The 24025-nt window shown below is 37.5% G+C and overlaps 2 protein-coding genes across 4 annotated transcripts; both read right to left on the reverse strand.

Annotated features, from left to right (window-relative positions):
* Positions 1-8591: 8591 nt before the first annotated feature.
* On the reverse strand, positions 8592-21526 carry LOC107793189 (uncharacterized). Of its 3 annotated transcripts, none has more exons than XM_075254071.1 (8): positions 21107-21526; positions 20777-20964; positions 12794-13082; positions 12642-12703; positions 11988-12080; positions 11773-11889; positions 11234-11674; positions 8592-8784 (listed from the first exon to the last, which is right to left on the reverse strand). In XM_075254071.1, exons 3-8 carry the CDS (start codon positions 13077-13079, stop codon positions 8770-8772), a joined length of 1014 nt encoding a protein of 337 aa, XP_075110172.1. In that variant the 5' UTR covers positions 13080-13082; positions 20777-20964; positions 21107-21526; the 3' UTR covers positions 8592-8769. The 3 variants fall into 3 exon arrangements, with proteins under 3 accessions (XP_075110172.1, XP_075110171.1, XP_075110174.1); XM_075254070.1 differs by having other exon boundaries at positions 8592-8787; positions 21107-21525; XM_075254073.1 differs by lacking the exon at positions 12642-12703 and having other exon boundaries at positions 8592-8787; positions 12894-13082; positions 21107-21524.
* LOC107793188 (uncharacterized) lies at positions 13390-16901 on the reverse strand. Its single transcript, XM_016615476.2, has 4 exons — positions 14953-16901; positions 14574-14876; positions 14415-14493; positions 13390-14323 (listed from the first exon to the last, which is right to left on the reverse strand). Exons 1-4 carry the CDS (start codon positions 15561-15563, stop codon positions 13892-13894), a joined length of 1425 nt encoding a protein of 474 aa, XP_016470962.2. The 5' UTR covers positions 15564-16901; the 3' UTR covers positions 13390-13891.
* Positions 21527-24025: the final 2499 nt, after the last annotated feature.

Here is a 24025-nt window from a genome sequence, read left to right on the forward strand (position 1 = left end):
TGGAAAGGGTACGGCCAATTGTATATACCTCTGTTACTATTGAATATAACTCAAAAAGCTTATGTTTCTTTGCCTCAATTATAAATGTTGTTAAACTTCATTAACTGGGAATCTCGTACCCTTCTTCATATTTCTTCTTTTGCTTTTTGAAACATGTATTTATCTTTTCAATTTCTCATTGTCTTTCACCATAAAGATGAATAGGCATTCTTGCCTTAAGGCTTCTTATCATAACCTTACACCTTTCAGTATACGCATGATGTGCTAAAGACCTCATATTTGCTTATCGTAGGCATCATAAAAAAATTCCAATTCCTCTGACTCAGCTCTTCCACAACTATCTCTCTTTCCAATCCTTCTTTCTAGATGTACGCATCGTCTTATTACGAATAAAATAGAATTTTGGAACCTGAATTCTTATAAGTGAGCTCTACCACACGATCTAAAGTAAGAAGAAAGAGTGACAATCCTAAATGGCCTGTAGCCTCCTGCTTATAAGTGTGGTGCACGACACACCTATAAACAATACTCTACGAGACATGGATTGTAGACTCCCTAGGACAGAACTGCTATGATACCACTTTTTTCACAACCCAAACCGATGGGCCACAATGGGCATCCGGTACCTTACTCAACCGAGTACCAGCATAGCGTATCTTTATTATTACATTATCATATACACGTGTCATACGGGCCTAAAAGGCCAACATAAACATTTATAAACTCAAAACATAGGCCGACAAGGTCGTACAATCTTTCACATACACGACATATGTCTACAAGCCTCTAAGAGTACATAAATGTCATAAAGGTCGGGACATAGTCCCGCCAAACCAATCAATACATGTCTAAATCATACTAACCAACACAAGTAACTCCGAAGCAAATGAAGCGCACCAACATCTTCCGCTGAGCTGATAGACTACTTGGAGGGCTCTTGACCTGTCTATCGGGACCTGCGGGCATGAAACGAAGCGTCCCCATGAAAAAGGGACGAAAGTACGAATAATGTACCGAGTGGTGCGTATATAACGCCATAACCTTTCTCATATTCCATATACATATATATACATACATATATATGCGTATATAACGCTGTTTGAATAATATTTCAGCCACTATGGGAAACATCATCATCATATACCAGCTGATCAGGTGGTGGTGTGTATATAACGTCGTAACCTTTTCCCATATCCCATATACATATATTTACATATATACGTATATATAACGCCATCTGGTCATGGGTCAATGTACATGTATAAAATGCATGAAAAATACGTAATAATCTCAATATTTCTTCCGGATGAATTTTTCCAACTGCGTATTATTCTGAGACCCATAAACAGAAGATAATAATAATTCTCATGGGGAATCAAGAATATAGACACCCCTACTATTTCTATGAATAGATTAATTTATAGAAACTAGAATTATTTGAACGAATCTGCTTCTGTGAAATTTACAATTAGATTCCTTGAAATCTTGGACGAATTTGTTCTGCTTCTAACATTTTTTTGTACTGGATTTAATCTTAATTGTTGAACTTTAAAATTTTGCTTCTGCCCAACGTTTTCTTGATCGATCAGAGAAAATTCTATTTATCAAGAACCTTGAAAGTTTACTCGTTTGTTTACTAAAGACAGAAGCTTATACCCATGTCTTTCATGAAAGACTTGTAAGCAAGTCTTGGACGTACTACTATTTTTCTTGTCCAAAAGAGACCAAACACTTTAATGTTAGGAAAGCTTTGAAAAGATGACTCATTCTTATGAGTTATATGATTTACACGTTACTTTTGTATGAAGCATATATGACCATGAGTCATATGCTTAAATGGTAGTCTACCACAACATTTCTTTTTGGGTATAATTAATTAAGTTTTGTCCGCTTATTAGTTAATTGAGTAATGTTCTGTTACCTGGTAATTAATCAATTATCCGCATAATTTAAAAATTATCACAAATTACTTAAAATAATATTTATTTTGAAAATACTTCATATATACTTTATATATTATACTACCGTGGTCATATGGTACCTTGCATGGTACTAGTTCGTATTCTTTGACTTGCTCTTCCTTCACCTTCATGAATTTACTAATCACTTGTGAAATAACATAATCCTTATAATCCACAAATAATCTTTTCCTTGGACTGATGTCAATTACCTTACAACAAATTCAACGTAAAATACTGCAGGGTGCAACATTGTCGTAACTTATTACTACGAAGTGTAACATCACCATAATGTAATACTACTTGGTAAAATACTGTTGTAACTTAATATTGCAGAGTATGACATCATCGTAATGTAATACTGCAAGGCATAACATCATCATAATATTTTACTACAGGACGTAACACCATCATAATATATTATTGCAGAGGGTAATACCATCGTAACATATTACTGTAGAGTATAACATCGTCGTAACATAATACTGCCAGACGTAATATTGACGTAATATTGTGGGACGTAACAGACCCCCGCCCCGGGGAAGGGGGGGTCTACATAATTCCCCACTATAGCTCTCACTGAGAAGAGGGAAGTCATTTAGGGTTGGCCTTCTACTCCATCATATTTTTCTGTTTTTAGCAACATCTCATTCATTAGTTTTCTTTCTCTTGTCTCTAGCAATATTCTTGTTTACCCTAAAATTCAAGTAATAATTAAACTTGTATTGTTGTTTTAAGAATATGTGATTCAATCCAATACCAACTGATAAACAAGGAATTAAATAGATAAATTAGAGGATAAAATAAATCAAACCAGTATGCAAAGCAAATCTCGACCTTGACCTATGATAGTCTCGAGGTGTAATAATAAGAATAGTAAATGATAAAGCAACTCTGATGAATAGTAAGCAGAATTGCAAGAAAGTAAGGAACGTATATTTTCTTATCAGTGAACAATGTGTCTTTACAAATGAATGGGATCCATCTTTATATAATAGGGGGTCCTAAATAAGGTACACTTTTAATTGTAGTAGGAAATCATATTAACCACTGCAGACCGATCTGTTCCAAAATTCACGCCATGATCTTTGGTCCGTTGCGGATATCTCTTCCTTTCTATTGCTGAGTTAAATCGGAATCATTTCGATGTATGCCCCCCTCTGACTTCGATTACTGATGTCAACCTCGAAAAAACCTCCATTCCCGGACTCGACGTCTTGGACTTTCGATAGGGTATCTTTTTCTCCATCGAAGGACGAAATTGGGCAGCCCCAATTTCCACTGTCTACACATAGTCCCCTTGTTTCTTAGAGTAAAATGATAAGAAACGAATTGAGCCTCGATTTTATGGAGACCACGATCATGATGTCATCCCCGTGACATAAGCGGTCAAGGTGACCGAAACATCCCATCGGTATAGTTCCCCAAACCATTAATGTTTGTCAGTGACGGTAGACCAGTAGCACAACTGAACTGTCACCGTGAACCTATAAATTAAGTATCTTTGGATGAAATCAAATTTTACTTTTGCCTCCACCAAGTTTTCTAAGTTCCACACTCTCTCTATCTCTTCTCTTTCACCACCCATCGAATAAACTTAGTTAGCACTAAAAATACAAATTTTTATCTCTTTCCACTTCCCTTAATGTGAAACAATGGCGAAAACTTCCATGGCCATCACGCAAAAGAAGAAAGCTTCTTCCTTTTCTTCCCAGTCAGCCGGTAACAAAACGCCGATAGAACCGCTCCCTCACGAGTACGTTTTCGGTCCTTGTGTCTTAAAAGGCAACTTCAAAGTCGAGAACCCTCAATTGGTTCCTGGACGATGTGAACATGTGTCGAGGTATATATGTTCGATAACGGCGAACCAACTAGAGACTGTGAAGAAAGACTGCAACTGGAAGGCTGAGGTCGTGGTAGAGATCCCCGCCCCCGAAGAGAGTATTACCACTTATGTGGAGGGGTTTCTAAGTGTCTATACTTACCCCTTCACGTTGGGTCCTATTGACCCAGTTATCGTTGACTTTTGCAAGAAGTACCAGGTTACCCTCAGCTAGGTCCGTCCCTAGTTCTGGCATAAAGTGATCATGCTCCACTTCTTTTCTAGAAAGGCCAAGGGGTTGGAATTCATTCTCAGCCATCTCATATTGCTGTATCGACCTCGACTTTTTCGAGGATTAATCAAGCTTCAACACCGATTAATGAAATCTTTTTTTGAGAGGATCGATGAGGACAATGACCGGGGTTGGATGAGCCAGTTCATGCGGGTAAGGACCTGCGACCTCATCCTAGAGGAGAAACTGCCATTCCCCGAGAACTGTAACCCCGATCATAAGTAACTTACTACCCATTAGTTTTTTGATCTTCATTTTTTGTTTTATGTAATGGTTTAATTTGCTATCCAGCGGTAGCTTCAATGCCTCATGCGATCCCCAACCTCGAACACTAGGTTCGAAAGTTGGCCCCGACTTCCTCCCATGCCGAGCGCTGCTGGCATGACTTGGCAAGGGGTAGATGGGAAGCCAAGAATCATGGTATGTTTATCTTATAAGCTTTTGGTGTACTCTTTCTGCAGCGTTTCTATTTACTTATACTTGACTCATTTTTATGAAGGCCTCGAGGATGTTGCTATAATAAGGCCGGCCCCAGCTGGGGAAGAGGTGGCTCCCAAACCAGCTAAGGACAAGAAAAGGAAAAGGGACTCACCTTCTGATACCCCAAAGCCCAAGAAGCGTAAGGCTCGTAAGTCGAAGGACGACTCTGCCGCTCTATTTGCTGATGTATCCCAAGAGCTATGAGATGAAGAAAAGAAGGAAGATGACGGCTATGAGCTGGTGCCTCGAAAGAGAGGGAGTGTCGATGCTTCAACAATGGTTGGTCCGGTGATGGTCGATGAGACTCACCCTCGGACCGAGGAGATCTTAGAATGTGCTCCTATTAAAGTCCATGAATCACTGGGGGCCAAAAATATTTCCTACCATGATGTACAACCTACGAGTGTGCCCATAGGCTCTAGTTCTAGGTCTCTTCTGGAGGGAGAGAGCGCCCCAAGCGACTTGCTTGGGGAAATCAATATTGATGATTCACTGCCCGACGCTAAAATTTTTGAAGGGCAGTTTCGGGAGGCTCGATCCATGGAGACCCCCGATGTGGGAACAACCCACGATGGGGAAGAAATATTCCGTAGCTTCCTTGCGTGGCTCGATGATGTTTCTGACCTAGATGCGGCGATCGTTTTCTATGAGGCCCATCGTCTCCTAAAGCAGGTAAACCTCATCCCCCGTTATTACGTTCCTTTCCATTTCCTCCTGTTCTGATTTCTTTCCTTTCACCATAGGCTGTGAAGCTTCATCTGGGAGCGTTCAACAGATCCCAAACCGAGCTAAATCAGTGTGAGTCTGATCTCAAGAGGCTTACTGATGATAGAGACACCCTCAAATGCCTTTATGCGCAGAAAGAAAAGGAGATCAGGGATCTTCGAGCAGACTTGGCCCAAGCTCGTAAGGAAGAGGTCGAGCTGGACGAGCAGGTAATATCTCATTGAAAGAGCATGGTCTCGACCCAACTGTGGAGGCTAATACTTTAATATCTCAGTTGCAACAAAAGTTCAAAAGAATCGAGCTGCTCCGAGTGGAAGTCGATCAAATTAGAGCTGACTGTGATTGGTGGAAGGAGAACACGGACCGCCTTGATGTGGAGAAAGAGGCTATCTTGCCCAAACTGTAATTGGCCGAGGTCCAACTTCGGAGTGTTAAAGAGAAAATTTCAGCCCAAGACAAAAGGATCGTGGAGCTTGAAGTCGAGATTGTTGAGGCCAAGGCGGTAGCTGAGAAGACGAAGATCATAGCTAACAAGTCCATAGCTGTGTATATGGCCGATGCTGAGGCTTTTCAAGTGTAGCTAAGTGAGGCTTCTGATCGATAGAGATGGATCAATGACTTGGCGAAGTGCCAATCTCGGAGGGACACCCTCGAGGAAATCCATGCTCGAGGTTTTGACCTCTCCAAAGAGATAGCTCAAGTTAAGGCACTTGAAGTTGATGCCAGGTTGTTTGTCTCCTCTGACAATGATGATGATGATGAAGGCAACCAAGGCAGATCTGCTAACGACGAGGGGCCGGAAGGAGAAGCTGCACCCGAGGGAGAAACCAACCCCGGGCATAGTTAAGATTTTATTTTCTTTTCCATTTTTGTAAACCACTATCGGTCTCTTGTACATATCCTTCTTCATCAATATATAAAGAAAAATTTCTTTTGAATGCCTTCTCAAGTTTTATCTACAAACACATTTTTTTCCTTGTAAAACTTTAGCACAATCTAATGCTTTAAATGGTGCATTCGAGATTTTGGTCTTGGGTGGCTTCCTCGAAGTCACCACAATTGAGTTCGAATGAGGTTGAACTTGAGGCATCGGCTCTTTAAGGTTTGTGTCGAATAATGATGAGTCCCCGAGCCATAGTCAAGTCATTTTTTATTTGGGCTCGAAATAGTCGGACCCTTGGGTTCGGGTGGAGTGAGAGTAAGATCTCTAACTCTAAGTGTATTAGTCGTTAGGCTCTTTAGATCGGGCCAATATGGCCTCTAAAAGATGGCTATTATTCCCCTCTTTCAGCTTAAAAAACTTAGTGAAATTTTCTTTATGCCTTAACATGTATTTTTTACCCATTGGGTTTTTTTAGGGTTCGATTTCGATTGAAACCCCTTTTCTTTTTGTGCCTTAGCACGTTTGTGTTGAAATAATTTGATACCTCTTAAGGTTTTTTGACGGCTGATTTTATCAAAGACCTTTTGATTATTTGCTGAGGGTAGGCTTTTTTAACCGGTTATTCAATGAATTTGAAGGCCTATTTTTATTGAGGGATTCAGACGTCTCTAAGCTGCATTAATTTGGCTGTAGCATTTGGATGTGCCTCTTGGGCTTATTCCCCAATAATACTTCAAACTTATTCGAAGTGTTAGTCCTCGAGAATGATGGCCTTGGCCTATAGGTCGAGGGATGCCTCTTTGAGGTCATATTAATTCGAGTTTAGATAACTCGAATATGTCGATCATTGACGGTAGACCCCGAGTGTTCGAGGCATATTTGCGCTTGGCTCTTGAGCCATTTGTCACAAAATCATAAGTATGGAGCTCGTATAGTAGAAAATTTTATTTGAGACACAAGATGTTTGATATAGAAAGAATGCTTCTTTGAATAATTTATCCAAGCATACATGTTTTTCCATTGGGGCTCGACTAACTTATATGGACACGGTTCATTCAATCATTTGGCCCATTATAAACATTTCCTATCGAGACCCTTTCACATGAAGTACTTTCCTCAAAAATATAACATCCAAGGGTGACCCCCCAGTATTCGAGGTTTAATGTAAAGAAGCCTTGGATACTATTGAATCTTCCTTAGGTAGCACATAATTGTTGCCTCATTAAAAAGCTTGCCGAAAAAACCCATTTGGCATAAAAACTGATCTAAAGAAAAAAGAGTCCATTGCGTGCTTTAAAACCTAAGGTCCTTGTGTTGAAGAATTTGTTGACGTCCTCGATCGAACACCTGCAATAAGTTAATATCAAATACAAATGGAAAGGGGGAATGTCATACCTTAGTAATAATACCGTTTTAGGATTGATATATTCCAATTGTTTGGCAGTTGTTCACCCTCTATTGTGCCAAGTTTGTAAGATTCCTTTTTTATGACGCCGAGGACCCGATATGGTCCTTTCCAATTTGGGCCCAGTTTCCTTTTGTTTAGGTCTCGAGTATTGAGGGGTGACTTTTCTTAGAACTAAGTCCCCGATTCTGAAGTCCCAAAGGTTGGTTCTTTTATTATAATCTCTCTCGATTCTTCGTTTTTGCGCAGCCATCCGAACAAGTGCAACTTCTCGTTTTTCATCCAATAGTTAGAGGCTAGTATTCATAGTCCACTACAAGAAATTACCCTTATTGTGGCGACTAAAGTCGCCGCAACATCCCTAAGAGTCGCTGCTAAAAGTTATTAGTGGAGACTTTTGTATTGCCACAAGGAAACCCGTAACTGAAGGTTATTAGTGGCGACTCTATGTAGTCGCCACTAATAGATCATAATTTGTGGCGAAATAGTTTGCACAAAAGGTTGGAAAAAACGCTACAAAAAATTGTTCTATAAGAACAAATATTATATGGGTCGCCACTATAAGGTAATTTAGTAGCGACTAAAGTTGCCACAAAAAATATTTATGTTCAGTGGCAAGATTATGTCACCACTATAAAGGTAATTTAGTGACGACTAAAGTTGCCACAAAAATTTTTTATGTTCAGTGGCAAGATTATGTCGCCACTATAAAGGTAATTTAGTAGCGACTAAAGTTGCCACAAAAAATATTAATCCATGAAAGACACAATGTTTCCTGTAGTGACTAAAGTCACTGCAAAAGAAATTGACATTCTGTGGCAACATATATGTCGCAACAGTTACTAAGTTTTTGACAAAACTTTGCCGCCACTAAAAGTTATTTTCTCAGCAATTATAATGACCAAAATTATATACAGTTCCATGCCAGTAGGAATCTAATTCTCTAAAATTTCATATAGAGATATTTATATCAATTAACTATCAATATTAAAGCAACCAATAATGCTTGACAAACACCAAAAGAATTTCTCAAGCCGAACATTATAAATATTATCATTACTAAAAAGTCAATTACATATATATACTACCTGACACTTCATTGTGCATTGTAATTGTGCGCATATACATATCCCAAAGAAGACAAAATATTAAGTGTCTTGTTACTACTCCTTGCTCCACACCATCCTTGAATGATACCACTGTCTAAGTGCCCTGTCCCTTCTAGACAAAAGTAATAAATATAAGAAACATAATAAGATTTGTTATATCCAAAAATATAAATAGACGAATAAAGTACAAGCTAATACATTAGTATAACACAAAGTAAATTTGTTCAATGCTATTTCAATTGTGAAATGAAATGGCACAAGTGTGAGAACATAAGTTTTCACGCAGTAAAAGAATGAGAATACAACAGTTGCACGAAAGACGGATAAAGTAGAGATATTGGACAGTGAGAGGAATAGAAGTCTATTCTAACTTAAGCTCTACCCCTGTCCTAGCCTTAATTACCCAATTTCATGTGCTTATACTTTTTCATTCACTGAACCTACTTAAATAACTAATATGTATTAACAACCAAGACAGTCCAAAACTGCCTGAACACTAATCTCAAATTTTTGTTACTGCATTCTTGCACATGCACTATCAGGTAAACAAAATATGGAAGCCTACTGAAACTCTATCAGCAAGATAGATGGAAGCTGAGATTTATCTCATAGAAGTAAAACTACCTATTCAATATTTCCATTAGTACATAGGTTCCAAAAATAGAAAATGTGTTTCTATATAGGGAAGATTCACTAGGGCAGATGCTAGAGATAGTTGCTCGCACTTCAATTACTCAAAATAGAGGTCACTATAAGACATCATTCATATATAAAATTTGCGCACCAACAAATTAAAGACTTCAACAATGAAGAAAATATCAGTCATCGACCTTCTCAAGAATATTACTAACTGTATCAATGAGGTTCGCTACTACTTTTGTCATGATTTGGTTAATTATTTAATGCTGCGGAGGATGCCAACAAATAATACAACCTCCTAATGCAATACTAGCACTAGATGGCTCGAGAAATTATACAACAATAATGGCGGCAGTCTCAGCAGCTCCAAGTGGAGGAATAACTGAGTTTCATATCTCAAGATTATCACGATACGATGGACCTTACAGATGTAGGCCAGATATGTGTGAAAGTGAAGATTGTAATGAACTTCTACTACACTTTGTTTCTCCAACGCAACACAAACACGAGAACCAACATGATCATCCAATAGAAAGGAGTGAAGATGAAGCACATCATCAGTCAAAGAAGCATAAAGGATAAGACATCATAAACTAGGCTTTCCATGAACCAAGGAAAAGAAACTATATATATGTAGCTTCAGCCAAAAATCTGTATACACTGTCTAAGAATTTACTCACTTCCAAGGCACTTAAATAAAACTAGTTTACAGTGGATTGGGATATAAGAAGTTGGACAATATGCTAAACCTGCTCATTCACTGTAAAGATAGACTTGCTAATAGTATTTTGAATGTAATGCTGAATATATTTATTGTTATTTTGCCTAATGTTATTCAGCATTGAGCAATTTCTCTGTAGTTAGAAAATGGAAGGAAGAAGCAGGAACTTGGGAGGACGCTAATCGACTGGTCATGTGGACTTACTATCGCATAGAAGGTTAAGTTATATTGATAGTGTAGAAAGTCTATTACTCTGACAGTGAATATAAGTTGATTCCTACGGTACATTTAAAGGAAGTTCATATAAAGAATGGTGACAATGGACACTTCACTTGGTGGATAAAGGGGAAATATTGGGACAAGGGCTAGAGGGTCTACTGGATTAACTAAGGCGATTATGATTTGCTTTGGTCCAAGAAATGATTTTGGTATTTGGTAACCTAAAGATGAACGTAATAATTAGTCATATTGATTAAAGAGAATCCAAGAATTAGGTGAGGCTGTCCCTTTTTTTATCTATATATTGATCGCATGCTTTGCGTATTTTATCAAACATTGACCTAAGCTGCATATATTCAAGAGGCAAAACATAATAAAATTTGTTCAAAAGCGGCCAGCTTCATCTTCCAGCTCAGATATTAAGAAAAACAGAGTCTATTGTCCAACCGTTAAACAAGTTTTTCCAATTTCAGTGTTGCGTAGAATAAACATTGGTACACAAAAATTGACCATAATCGAAATTTAGTACATGGTTATTACTATTACCTGTTTCAGGTAGCTGGTCTAGTACTTATATATAATAGGTCCTTAATATGGAAGTAGTAATTTTAAGTTGATTTTGAGATATATATGTTCTTTCCAATTGAACACAAAGTTACTGGTGTCAAAAATAGGAATATTTCAGATGATTCTGCCATTGCTTCTGCACTTAGTGATTGGTAATCATCTCTATTGAAGCAAATGGACATATCTATATTGAAGCAATAGATCCAAAAGGAAAGTTCAGTGGCAACCTCAAAAGGGCAACAATCAATGTGAAGCCAAGGCAGTCCAACAGCAAAATAAGAAGGTTACCATCATAGCGAACACCACAATGCCTGGTGGTTACTAAACCCCTATATATGAAGTCACTACAGAAGGAAGGAAGAAGAAATGCCGAGAAGGAAGAAGAATTGTTAAGAAAGAGCGGAGCAAGTACCTGTTGGTGTTGCATTCTGGTCAAGAAACTAGCAAATTGTTCATGCATCTTCTTCTCCACTTCTAGAGAGATCCTCTTGTCTGTTTCTGCATTTGCGTGTTGACGCTCCTCATTTGCGTGTTGACACTCCTCTTCCAATTTCTTTTCCAACTCAATTTCCATATTTCTTCGCAACTCAGCAGCCATTTGTTCACGTTCTTCTTGCAACTTCCTATCCATCTCGGCTTGCATCTCTTGACGCACAATATCAATAGCAGAAGACACTCTGGCCTCTATGTTTGCATGCTGAATGTTACTCTTTTTAGGAGGATTCTTTCTGTATCCTTTTCCACGAACATAGCCTGTTCTCTCACCAACAACGGAGGATAAAATCTCATCTCTAGTCATGGGATGCTTGATATCCTCAGATTGTTGCTGAGCGACAACTTCCTGGAGTTGACCCTGCATTTATGCATAATCATTTAAATCAAAACATAATAAAACATATTAAATGAAACTTACAGAAACAAAGAACTTTATAAGTGTTTTTAGATAATTACATGAATTTGTTGGGATTGTGAATCCAACCACACCAGTTCGCCTCTATCATCCTTGCGTGTATGTTGGATCTCCCAAACTTTATCTGGTGTGTCCAATTCTCCAGTAATAGGATTTCTCTAAAATATAGTTAAGGAAAAAAATATATAAGAAAATATATAAATATGTAAATAACAAAGAAGCATATGTGATAGTAGGGGATTAAATATATTTTTACCGTAGATTCCTCTACTTCTGCAAAAGACTTTGTACCACAAGTATGCTTAATTATTTGATTTTCTCTATTTCTTTTGTTCCTCTCACTTACAACCTGTAAGTAAACAGATTAATAAATCATCATTCAAAGAGACAATCTTCAGGTATTAAGTTAATACTTAAATTCCGGACTTCCAAAATATTGTATTAGGTATTTCCAGTCCTCATGCTCAACATCTTCAGGTCGATGAGATAATCTTTCTTTATTAGTATTGTACTTAGAGTACATAATGCTGAGTCGAGCTTTCCATGTTCTATAAACCATTTGCATAGTGCTAATTACAAAGGCCTGAAACCTATGCTCTCGCAACCCGCTGCAAACTTCAAATTTATCCTGACAATAAATGTAACATTATATTTAATATCCTAACCACATAAATAAACATTGCAACTTAAAGTCAATACAATATTGAAAGTAGTTTATTACCTTGACCTTTAACCACATTACTTCTTCGTGTTTCAAAACTATTTTCTGCCAATTTCCATCTTGGAACGAGATAGTGCTCCTCATAATCAAACCACAGTAATTAACAATATCTCTAGAACCAGAACCTACTACTCTATCAATGTCATCTGGAATCGTAATTTTGATTTTGCCACCACACTTAGTTTTTACCTCTAAACTTTTAGATTTGTATTTTCCTCTTCCTCTTCCTATTTTTTTATTACTGGAAGAAACTGCGAAGCAAAAGGATACTATTGTTCATTAGTAGCTCCACTCAATCGGTAAAAATAATTTTCACAAAACAACAAAAAACAGAAATTAACTTGCACAATTTTCAGCCTCTGGAGAGCAATGCACAGGTTCTGCTACATTTTGTGATGATTGTGTTTCTAAAGAAGGTATTTGGAGAGAGTTAGTAGATACTCGTCCGATCTGTAAAGTTCCTTGATTCGGGTTACTTGGTTGTCCCATCTCTACAGATGCATCAGATACACGTCCGGTCTGTATGTGTGGCTGAGACGTCGCTCCAAAATTGCCACGTCCTTGAAAAATTTTACGACCACAGCTCGTCCCGCCTCTCCCACGTTTTCCTCGTCCAATTCCTCTCATTTCCTGCAATGAAACATAAAAAGAAAATGATTGATCAGAATAGAAAAAATATTAATTCACTAATTTTCTAACTTCAGATGTCTATAGAAAGGGGACATATGTCCATGCTTCTCTAGATATTAAAGTAAAGAAAGCTCTACTGTTTGTTAGTTGATGGTGAACACTTTTCACCCAAATTAGCAGGCACATAGAACAACAGATCCCTTCTTTTAACACAATTCATTACTCCACCTGTACATTATACCAATACAACGGAAGACCAATACAACATAAAGCTACAAGCATCACGAATAGAATCAAAAAAGAAATATAAAGATTCAAGCATCAATAATCATTGGTTCATTGACAGTTCCAAACAAATACATGGGGTAGTATAAAGTCATAGACAAAAATATAGAGAATTTTCAAAATAGGATGTAACATTTATATCATTCGTCTTTTGCTTCTTAGACTTCAAGAGGATGTATTAGTGTCCTCCCCATCATCATCATCAAATAACTCTTCTTCACTATCTTCACTCTCTGATATTTCTATATGATTGTCATTATGAAATAATCTTCCTCATTATGCACATCGTTTTGAGCTTGCGTACTTGCATAATCGTAGTTAATACTTTGTGGTTCAACATTATCCCTATGTAGAGACACCTCAACAATATTTTCTTGGTCATTGGTGTACAAAGTATTAAATTCAGCTTCCTCTTGTTGATAAACTTCTTCATTCAATAATTCTTCATCTTCAATATCTACACAATTATCATCATTATCAGGAATTTTGAAAAGGTCACGAGGATTTGTCTTCACAACAACAAGTCAATCATTATCGACCATGTCGTCCAAGTAAAAGGCTTGTTCTGACTGAGATGCCAACACAAATGGCTCATTTGTATTCAATGCACACCGAATATTCACACTTGTGAAGCCATATTTGTCAATCTTATATCCTCTTACCAAGCGAGCCGCATCCCTCCAATGACACTTGAATAAGTAAACTTTTCTGTTTCCCACATAAGATAACTCATAAATGTCCTCTAATACACCATAATACTCCTTATTAGAGTCTAAATCATCTACTCTCACAAGGACACCACTATTCTGCGTTTTTCTTCTCAATGCAAGCTCTTTTGTATGGAATCTAAATACATTCACCACAAATGTTGAATATCGATGTACTAATGGTGCAGGACCGACGGCTAAGCTTATGAGCTCATCATTTGTGCGTCCTTGTGGAGATAGTACAAATATCTACAAAGACGAACAATATTGTTATGACCAATAACAAGATGGGATGAATAAACTAATATCAATATTATTATTTGAGTAGACATGCACCTACACGTGCACGAAACCAATCAAGAAACCCATTTTTATGAGCTCTCATTGAACTTTGGCTTTCAATCTTGCTTGTATATTCCCTACATTTTAAGTTAGCTAAGATAAATCGGATTCAAATTATCTCAATGTGAATCTATCTTGAAGTTAATAAGAGACTTACTCCATGAAATGTGAAACCTCTTCATAATTTTGAAGCACATACATACATGCTTGTTTAAACTCATCATGAGATAGCCTGATGCCGTCTGAGGCACCCTTTGTTTGCCCACTTTTTTTAAAGATATACATCTCATCATTTGACACAGATACATCGTCATTCCTAGTTGGTTTATTGAACTTTGTTGAGATATTCTTCAAGTATCGTGAGCAAAATGTGAGGCTTTCCTCTGTCAAATAACCTTCTGCAATTGAACCTTCTGGACGATTTTTGTTGCGAACATATGACTTAAGTGTTCGTAGATACCTATATAAAGTGACTTATTAATATAATGTGTGTCATTCTAAAACTATAGCATCGAAATTATTAAATAATAAATTACCTCTCAATAGGATACATATTCCGATATTGAGCTGGTCCACCAAGCTTTGCCTCACTTGGCAAATGAACCATGACATCAAAGAAAGCCGGAGGGAAAACAAGTTGAAGTTTGGTCAAAATAACAGGAATTTTTGCCTCTAGGATATCAAGATCTTCAATCGTCAAGCACTTAGAGTATATATTTTTGAAAAACTTTCCTAAGGCTATAATTGGATCACACACTTTCTTGGGTAGCAAACCACGTATAGCTACTAGAAAAATGTCTTGCAACAATACATGATGATCGTGACATTTCAATCCATGTATCTTTTTCTCTTGTACGTTGACACACCTTGAAATGTTTGAGGAAAATGCATCAGGAACCTTCAGATTAGCTAAGAAATTGCACACCTTCAACTTCTCTTCCGCGGATAATGCATAGCATGCTGCCGGTAACAAAATATTATTCCCATCCACAATAGGATGCAACCTTTGTCTGATTCCAAGATCCATCAAGTCATATCTACTTTTCAATGTGTCTTTTGTCTTACCAACCATATTCATGACAGTTGATAAAATATTATCGGACACATTTCTTTCTATGTGCATCACATCAAGGTTATGTCGTAACATAATGTTACACCCCGCAATATTACGTCAATATCACGTCCCATAGTACTACATTACGACGATGTTGCATCATGTAGTGTTGTACGTTGAATTTCTCATAAGGTAACTGACATCAGTCCAAGGAAAAGATTATTTGGAGATTATAAGGATTATTCTAGTTCAAACAAGTAATAAGTAAATTCGTAAAGGTGAAAAGGGGAAGCAAGTCAAAAAAATGAGTTTCGTTGAAAATGGACAAATTGGAATAAAATACGGCCTGAGCTCAAACACCCGTTAATTATAAACTAGTACCGTGCAAGGTACCATATGACCACGGTAGTATAATATATAAAGTATATATTAAGTATTTTTAGAAATAAATAGAATTTTAGTAATTTGTGGTTATTTTTAAATTATGCGGGTAATTAATTAATTACCGGGCAACAGGACATTACCCAATTAATTAATAAGTGGATAAAAATATAATAAATTAACCAGTCACCACGTGGCACAAGGCCAACAATTTAAAGGATGATTCATAACATTTGTAAATAGGTGTCTATACCTAAAGAATAGATAAAGTTTAAATAATAATTTAATACAACAATGACTTCTAAGTGTTATTTCCTTGGAAGAATCTGAAGGAACCAAAAAATGTGATTTAGCAAGAAACAGAAACGTCAATCCTTGGAAGTCTTCATTCCAAGTCTTAAAAAAACGTTGAAATCTAAAATTTGAAACCTAAATCATTTCATGTCCTTGGATGGAAACCAAAATCTTTGGAACAGAAGCTTGAAGCAAAACGTTGGAACAAATTTTTGCTTAAATCCATTCTTTGGTTAACAAAGCTTTAGAAGCAGAAGGCAAATTCGTTTCAATTTCAAGGAATTTCAAGCGTAGTTTTGTTCATATTTTTCAGGAACAGGTACGTTAAAGCTATCCCTTCTTTCTTTTGGCATGATCCATACGATACGAACGAAACGTGCAAATGCACAAATTCCATGAGTTACTCTATTCATAGAAGTATTAGAGATATCTATGTTCTTGAAATTCCATGTGTTATAATATTTTATCATATGTTCATGGGTCTCAGAAAAATACGAAAGTTGAAAAGATGTTACTTGATGATATTGCTCAAGAGGCAAAGTGGTCTTATGACCTTCCGAATGATTTTATTGACGTACTTTTCATGCATTGCATTTATGTGCATTGATACATGACCAGATGGTGTTATATATGCGTATATATGTAAATATATGTATATGGAATGGGAAAAGGTTACGACGTTATATACGCACCACCACCTGATCAGCTGGTATATGATGATGATGTTGCCCACAGTGGCCGAAATATGATTCAAACGGCGTTATATACGCATATATATGTAAGTATGATTCAAACGGCGTTATACACGCGTATATATGTATGTATATATATGTATATGGGATATGGGAAAGGTTATAGCGTTATATACGCACTACCACCTGATCAACTGATATACGATGATGATTTTGCCCAAAGTGGCCGATATGATATGATGGGATGCCCTCAGAGGCTGATGATATTATGAAACATGTACCTATGTATGACATGACATTCACACGCGTATGCATGACGTTAAAAGTAATTTATGATTTACAAAGTTATTCAGACTTACAGGTTGAGTCATGTACTCTATATGTCTTCAATATCTCTCATGTATTTATTTATGTGCCTTACATACTCAATACATTATTCGTACTGACGTCCCTTTTGCTTGGGGATGCTGCGTTTCATGCCCGCAGGTCCCGATAGACAGGTCGAGAGCCCTCCATGTAGGCTATCCACTCAGCGAAAGATGTTGGTGTGCTCCATTTTCTTTGGAGTTGCTTGTTTGGTTAGTATGAGTTAGACGTATATTGTTTGGTATGGCGGGACTCTGTCTCGACCTTTATGATATTTGTGTATTCTTAGAGGCTTTTAGACATATATCGTGTACGTGAAAGATTGTACGACCTTGTTGGCCTATGTTTTGAGTTTATAAATGATTATGTTGGCCTATTAGTCCCGTATGTCACGTGTATATGATGATGTTATAAGAAAGATGCGTTACGTTGGTATTCGGTTGAGTAAGGTACTGGGTGTCCGTCGCAGCCCATCGGTTTGGGTCGTGACACATAAGACTCTTCCAATAAGGCAATTGGATAAAGATACTTTTCTTCTTCCAATTGTAAGCATTGCTATGAACATCACGCTTTCTCTTTTGTCTTTTACCAAAACTCACATTACCCAAAGCTTGTAATTGCACAAGTGCTTCATCACTAGTTAAAGGGTTAGGTGCAACTCCTATTTCAACTTTCCCATCAAATAACGTCCTACTTCTCCGCCATGGATGGTCCATGGTAAGGAAGCGACGATGACCCATATAACACAACTTACTACGCAAGGAAGTTGATTGTGTATCTTTATGGCAACAAGGGCATGCAGACCTGCCTTTAGTTGACCATCCTGAAAGATTTCCATATGAAGGAAAGTCATTGATCGTCCACATGATAGCCACACGCATCAAAAAATTAGATCTTGAGTGTGCATCATAAGTCTCCACCCCGACCCATAATTCTTGCAACTCTTCAATCATTGGTTGTAAATATACATCAATATCATTGCCTAGACACTTGGGGCCCCGAATAAGAAGCGTCATCATGAAATATGGATTTTTCATGAAATCCCATGGTGGCAAGTTATACGTAGCTAGTACGACTGGCCAAATGCTATGATTAGAACTCATGTTCTCATAAGGTTGGAACCCGTCACTCGCCAAACCTAATCGAACATTTCTTAACTCAGCTGAAAAGGTGGGATGTCGTGCATCAAAGGATTTCCATGTTATTGAGTCAGATGGATGTCGTAAGACACCATCATCAACATTTCCCTCCTTGTGCCACCTCATTTTTTTAGTTGTTTCTCTTGCCATGTACAATCTTTGAAGCCTTGGTTTGATTGGAAAATGCTGCAAGATTTTATGAGCTACTTTCTTGCCTCCGTGTTCTTCGGACTTCCATCTAGACTTACCACACTTAGGACATGCTTGGACATCGGCATAATCACACCAATATCAAATACAATCATTTCGACATGCATCTATTTTAGTGTACCCTAAGCCGAGGTCACAAAGAACTTTCTTTGCTTCATAGAAAGAATTAGGTACAAATGACCCCTCGGGAAGAACTTCTTTGAAGAAGCTCAATAATGCATCCATCGATTTGTTGCTCCAATGGTTAAGGCACTTCAAGTGAAGTAGTTTAACAATAAAAGACAACTTCGAAACTTTTTTACAACCAGGATAAAGTTTTGTCTCAGCATCTTCTAACAATTTGTAGAACTTTGTTGCATGTACATTTGGCTCTTCATTGTCCTCTGAATTATTATTATTATCCTCCACATTCGTATATCCACAAGCATCGTGAATCATTTCAGTAATATTATCCGCTTCAATGCTATCATCTTCCGCTTCATCACTAACTGTAGTATTAGAATTTTCAACTCTAACTAACACTTCTCCATGCAAGTCCCACACTTTATAAGAATAACAAAAACCCTTCTTCAATAAATCTCCTCTTATACCAACCCTTAGCTTGAACACGGTATTCATACACCCTTTACAAGGACACTGAATCATAGTGTTCACCATTGGTTGACTGAATGCCAATTAAGAAAGTTGTCTACTCCATCTCTATATCTTTGGTCGACTCTATTCCTAATATTCAACCAACTTTTATCCATCATATATATATTAAAAAATAAATTAATTAATTTACTAATTAAAACGGGAAGGATTGTAATAATCAAAATATATATATAATAATTAACATATACCATGGGTATTCAGACAAGCAGTCACAAAAATACATTATTCAAACAAGAAGGAAGTAGTCTATTCCAGAAATACTTATACGAATTGTGTGCAATGAAGAACAAGTTCAAACCAGGGTACGTAACAACCTATGAAACTACAAAAATAAATGACCTTAGTAATGTGTATTTGATGTGTTTTTGTGACTCATAGATGTTAATACAAAAATAGAGCTATAAAAATTAGTAGTTTTCCTAACGCATTTTTCTTAGGCTTGTTAACTAGTTTTGTATAAGTTTTCTGTTCTTGGTGTTTGTTTTGCTAAGTAGTGGCTTTAGTTGGAAGAAAAATTATCACTGGTCTAGCGTGTTATGCGTCTAGTTACCTTCTCTTCCTAGTTATTGCTTTCAGCTCCTACTGAAGGGTATATGAGCACAGAGAAGGGAGGATTAACCTAGGAAAGTACTATCCAATTTTTAATCTTCGTACCTCCTACTGAGCAAGGGCATGCACATTAAAATAGTAGCTTCTATGTTTATCTGTTTACACTTCACATGATTTAGTATTAGCGTTAGGTTTAAATTAAATTTTGAAAGTGGATAGTTACCAGTTTAACCATTTGGAAAATTTCCCACCTGCGATCAAAATATGCTGAATGTGCTCGTGAACGTTAAACCTACAAAGCCTTAGGTCACATATATAGGCACATCTGCCAGAGAATCACAAGACCTTAGTATGTGTAAATTAACAACTAAAATCATTAAATCTACAAAGCCAACCCAACTGAAATATGAATTGTCATATTTTTCTTGCTAGTTCTCTAGAGTTGTTATTTGATCTGAAGAAGGAGAGTTGTTAAGTAGGGAGAAGTTGTGTAATTTGTTTTTCATGCTGTTGGGCATTTATAGTTGCCCTATCCCACAAGGACAGCCAGCTTATTCTCTATAAGTTTTTTTGTATTAGAGAATTTGAGCTAGGTGTTGTAGAGGAGATAGAAGTTTGTACAAATCTAACTAAACCAATTAACATTAGCAGTTCGTTGAGCCACTGTGATGGCAGAAAATAAACATCTTTCTGGAATCAGTGTAGTATATACCTTTCTTCATGTTTGTTAATGTATAATCTATGTTCTGGTGGTGTTGACTACTGTAGCTTTTGATCATGTTGAGGATACTGTTTCTGTTTCAATTGGGTTAGGGGTGTTCGAGCTTCAAATGTATCTCTCTCTAATCGTTGCCTTAGGTCATATATACAGGAACATCTACCAGAGAATCACAAGACCTTAGTATGTGGAAATTAACAACTAAAGTCATTAAACCTACAAAGCCAACCAATGTATGTCATTCAAACAAAGGCCAGGCAAATTAAATACATTGTACCTGCTTGAACCATATAAATTACTTACCTGAACAACTAGAAATAAGCTGCCTCCCTGATCCTTATGAAATTACAGGACAACAATAAAAAACCCAGTGTAATCCCACAAGTGGAGCCTTGCGAAATTACAGGGCTTATGCGGAGAAATATCAAACTCGGTCGGAACCTAGTCACTGCACTGTGAGACGGACAGTGATTTTTGACTTGAACACATTCCTGCAAGGCATAAGCACAGTAAGATACAGTATTAAGGAAGCAGATGACATCAAATAGGAAACTGATAAGTTGAAATTTATCTAGTCTCATTAACAGATTTGTATGATGATATTTTGAGATTAAACGAACATAAAGCAAGTACTTTTTCTCAAAGTTGAAGAAGCTTTGAATCGACTTCCACAGCAGTGGTCTTCTTCTTCGCACACTCTGATTCAAAAATTCAAACCAAAACTCGTCAAACCAGCTTCCAATCTTGAGATTTAGCTTCAAAATGAAGTTTCCGACAAGTATCATAAACACCCAATCGAATTCACATTCTGATTTGAGGTATTTTGATTTGGTTGAGATTTTTGAGGGATTTCGATTTGGAATTTCTATATCTGGACAGATTTCTAGCTAGAGAGGATCGATTTTGGGTTTCAATTTGGGATTTCTAGCTATAGAGGACGGATTTTGGGCGTTTCACAGTTCTTCACATCGAGTCGATGTGTTCGAGATGAGAGTTTCGCTACTTCTGCCTCTGGACAGATTTTAGTGTTTCTTTTGTTATTTTAATTTCTCGCTTATTTCTTTTGTTATTTTAAAAGATAATAGGAGCGACCCGGTCACTGCAATTCATATTTGGCGGCGACTTCACAGTAGTCGCCACAATAATTATGGAGCCAAATTTTTAGTTATAGCGGGAGTGAAAATTTTAGCCACTTTAGAGGCGACCCATAAATAGTCGCTGCTAAATATATTCAAAATATGGCAACTTTTAACGTCGTTGTTGATACTATGCTAAATGTCGCCACTAATTATCCAATTTCTTGTAGTGGTCTCATGAGTTGATTCTTTCATTGCATGTCGAAATATGGAGCTAGGTTCCCCGACTTCTACCAGAATCAAGGCCTCGGAGCCATATACTAAGGAGAACGGGGTTTCCCCCATGATGGACTTTGATGTTGTTCGATATGAGCATAGGACTTCGTTTAAAATTTCTCTCCACTTTCCCTTAGCATCGTTCAACCTTTTCCTTAAGTTTTGAATGATAGTCTTGTTCGTCGATTCGGCTTGTCTATTCCCACTAGGGTGATATGGCATTGATACTATCCTTTTATTATGTGGTCCTCGATAAATTTCGCTACCTTGTTTCCGATAAATTATTTTCCATTGTCAAACACTTTTTCGGCAGGTATCCCAAATAGACATGCGATGTGGTCCCAAATAAAGTCTATAACCTCTTTCTGTCATACTTTCTCGAATGCCTGTGCTTCAACCCATTTAGAGAAATAGTCAGTCATAAATAAAATGATCTTAGCTTTACTGGGGCCATTGGTAGAGGTCAGATGATATCCATCCTCTATTTCATGAATGGCCATGGGGATAGGATCATCGGTGCAAACCTTTGACATATATCATACTTTCGAACAAACTCGTTACTGTCTTTTTCCATGCTATCTTGTAGTGTCCTGATCTAATGATTTTGCAAATCAGTTATTCGGCGCCGTAGTGGTTCCCACAAGTTCCTTCATTGACCTCTCATAAAACATAATCGGTGTCGCCTGGTCCTAAACATAATGCCAATGGTGCATCGAATGTCCTTCTATATAATGTTCCATCTTCATCTAATGTGAATCGAGAAACTTTGGTTTGTAGGGCCCTCGACTCTTTAGGGTCCAATGGGAGCTTTCCATTCTTCATGTGGTCAATATATTTATTCCTCCAATCCCAGGTTAAGCTTGTAGAGTTTATCTCAGCATGACCTTCCTCGATTACAGATCTCGAGAGTAGAATGACAATCCCCGAGCTGATCTCATCTTCCTCGACCGATGACCCCAGATTTGCAATTGCATCGGCCTTACTATTTTGTTCTCGAGGTACATGTTATAAAGTCTATTCCTTGAAATGGTGCAAAGTTACCTGCAGCTTGTCCAAATACCTTTGCATTCTATCCTCTCAGCTTCGAAGGTTTTGTTTACTTGGTTCCCCACCAGTAATGAGTCACACTTGGCTTCAATGACTTCTGCTCCCAAGCTTTTAGCTAGCTCAAGACCTACAATCATGGCCTCGCACTCGGCCTCATTGTTAGTCAACCTAGAAGTTTTGATGGACTGCCTAATAGTGTTACTCGTAAGCGGCTTCAAAATGATGCCTAGTCCGTACCCCTTCACTTTCGAAGCACCGTCTATGAAAAGGGTCCATTCCCCCGATGATGTGCCTAATTTTAACAAAAGTTCTTTTTCAACTTCAGGCACGAGGGTTGGCATGAAATCGGACACGAAGTCAGCCAAAATTTGAGGCTTCATGGCCATTCGAGGTTAATACTCGATATCATACCCACTGAGTTCGATAGCCCATTTGACCAATCAGCCCGATAGTTTGGGCTTGTGCAAAATAGTGCGAAACGGGTAAGTGGTTAACACACATATGGGGTGACATTGAAAGTATGGTCTTAATTTTCTAGAGGCGCTTATAAATGCAAGTGCTAATTTCTCTAAGTGTGGATATCTAGTTTCTTCTTCTCCTAAGGTACGACTTACATGAAATAAATGGGAAATTGCGTACCTTGATCTTCCCTAATTAGGACACCACTTATCACGTTTTCTGATACTGCCAAATATAATAAACGTTTCTCATATACATTTGGAGTGTGAAGCTGTGATAGGCTCGATAGGTATCACTTTAGTTCCTCTAATGCATCTTGGCATCGGATCTTTAGGGTTTGTGTCGAATAATGAGGAGTCCCCGAGCCATAGTCAAGTCATTTTTTATTTGGGCCCGGAATAGTCGAACCCTTGGGTTCGGGTGGAGTGAGAGTAAGACCTCTAACTTTAAGTGTATTAGCCCGTAGGCTCTTTAGATCGGGCCAATATGGCCTCTAAAAGATGGCTATTATTCCCCTTTTTTAGCTTAAAATACTTAGGGAAATTTTCTTTATGTCTTAGCATGTATTTTTTACCCATTGAGTTTTTTTAGGGTTCGATATCGATTGAAACCCCTTTTCTTTTTGTGCCTTAGCACGTTTGTGTTTAAATAATTTGATAGCTCTTAAGGTTTTTTGAGGGCTAATTTTATAAAA

The sequence above is a fragment of the Nicotiana tabacum genome, chromosome 1, assembly GCF_000715075.1.
Source record: "Nicotiana tabacum cultivar K326 chromosome 1, ASM71507v2, whole genome shotgun sequence".
NCBI classification, from domain to species: domain Eukaryota; kingdom Viridiplantae; phylum Streptophyta; class Magnoliopsida; order Solanales; family Solanaceae; genus Nicotiana; species Nicotiana tabacum.

Coding starts and splice junctions, on each gene's coding strand:
- LOC107793189 (XM_075254070.1), bottom strand. CDS start 13,079: ATGAGAGGAATTGGACGAGGAAAACGTGGGAGAGGCGGGACGAGCTGT. Junction 12,704..12,793: donor AGAGGCTGAAAATTGTGCAA/GTTAATTTCTGT, acceptor TTTGCTTCGCAG/TTTCTTCCAGTAATAAAAAA. Junction 12,081..12,641: donor ACAAATCTAAAAGTTTAGAG/GTAAAAACTAAG, acceptor GTTTACTTACAG/GTTGTAAGTGAGAGGAACAA.
- LOC107793188 (XM_016615476.2), bottom strand. CDS start 15,563: ATGTTACGACATAACCTTGATGTGATGCACATAGAAAGAAATGTGTCC. Junction 14,494..14,573: donor GAGGTTTCACATTTCATGGA/GTAAGTCTCTTA, acceptor CTTAAAATGTAG/GGAATATACAAGCAAGATTG. Junction 14,324..14,414: donor TTGATTGGTTTCGTGCACGT/GTAGGTGCATGT, acceptor TCGTCTTTGTAG/ATATTTGTACTATCTCCACA.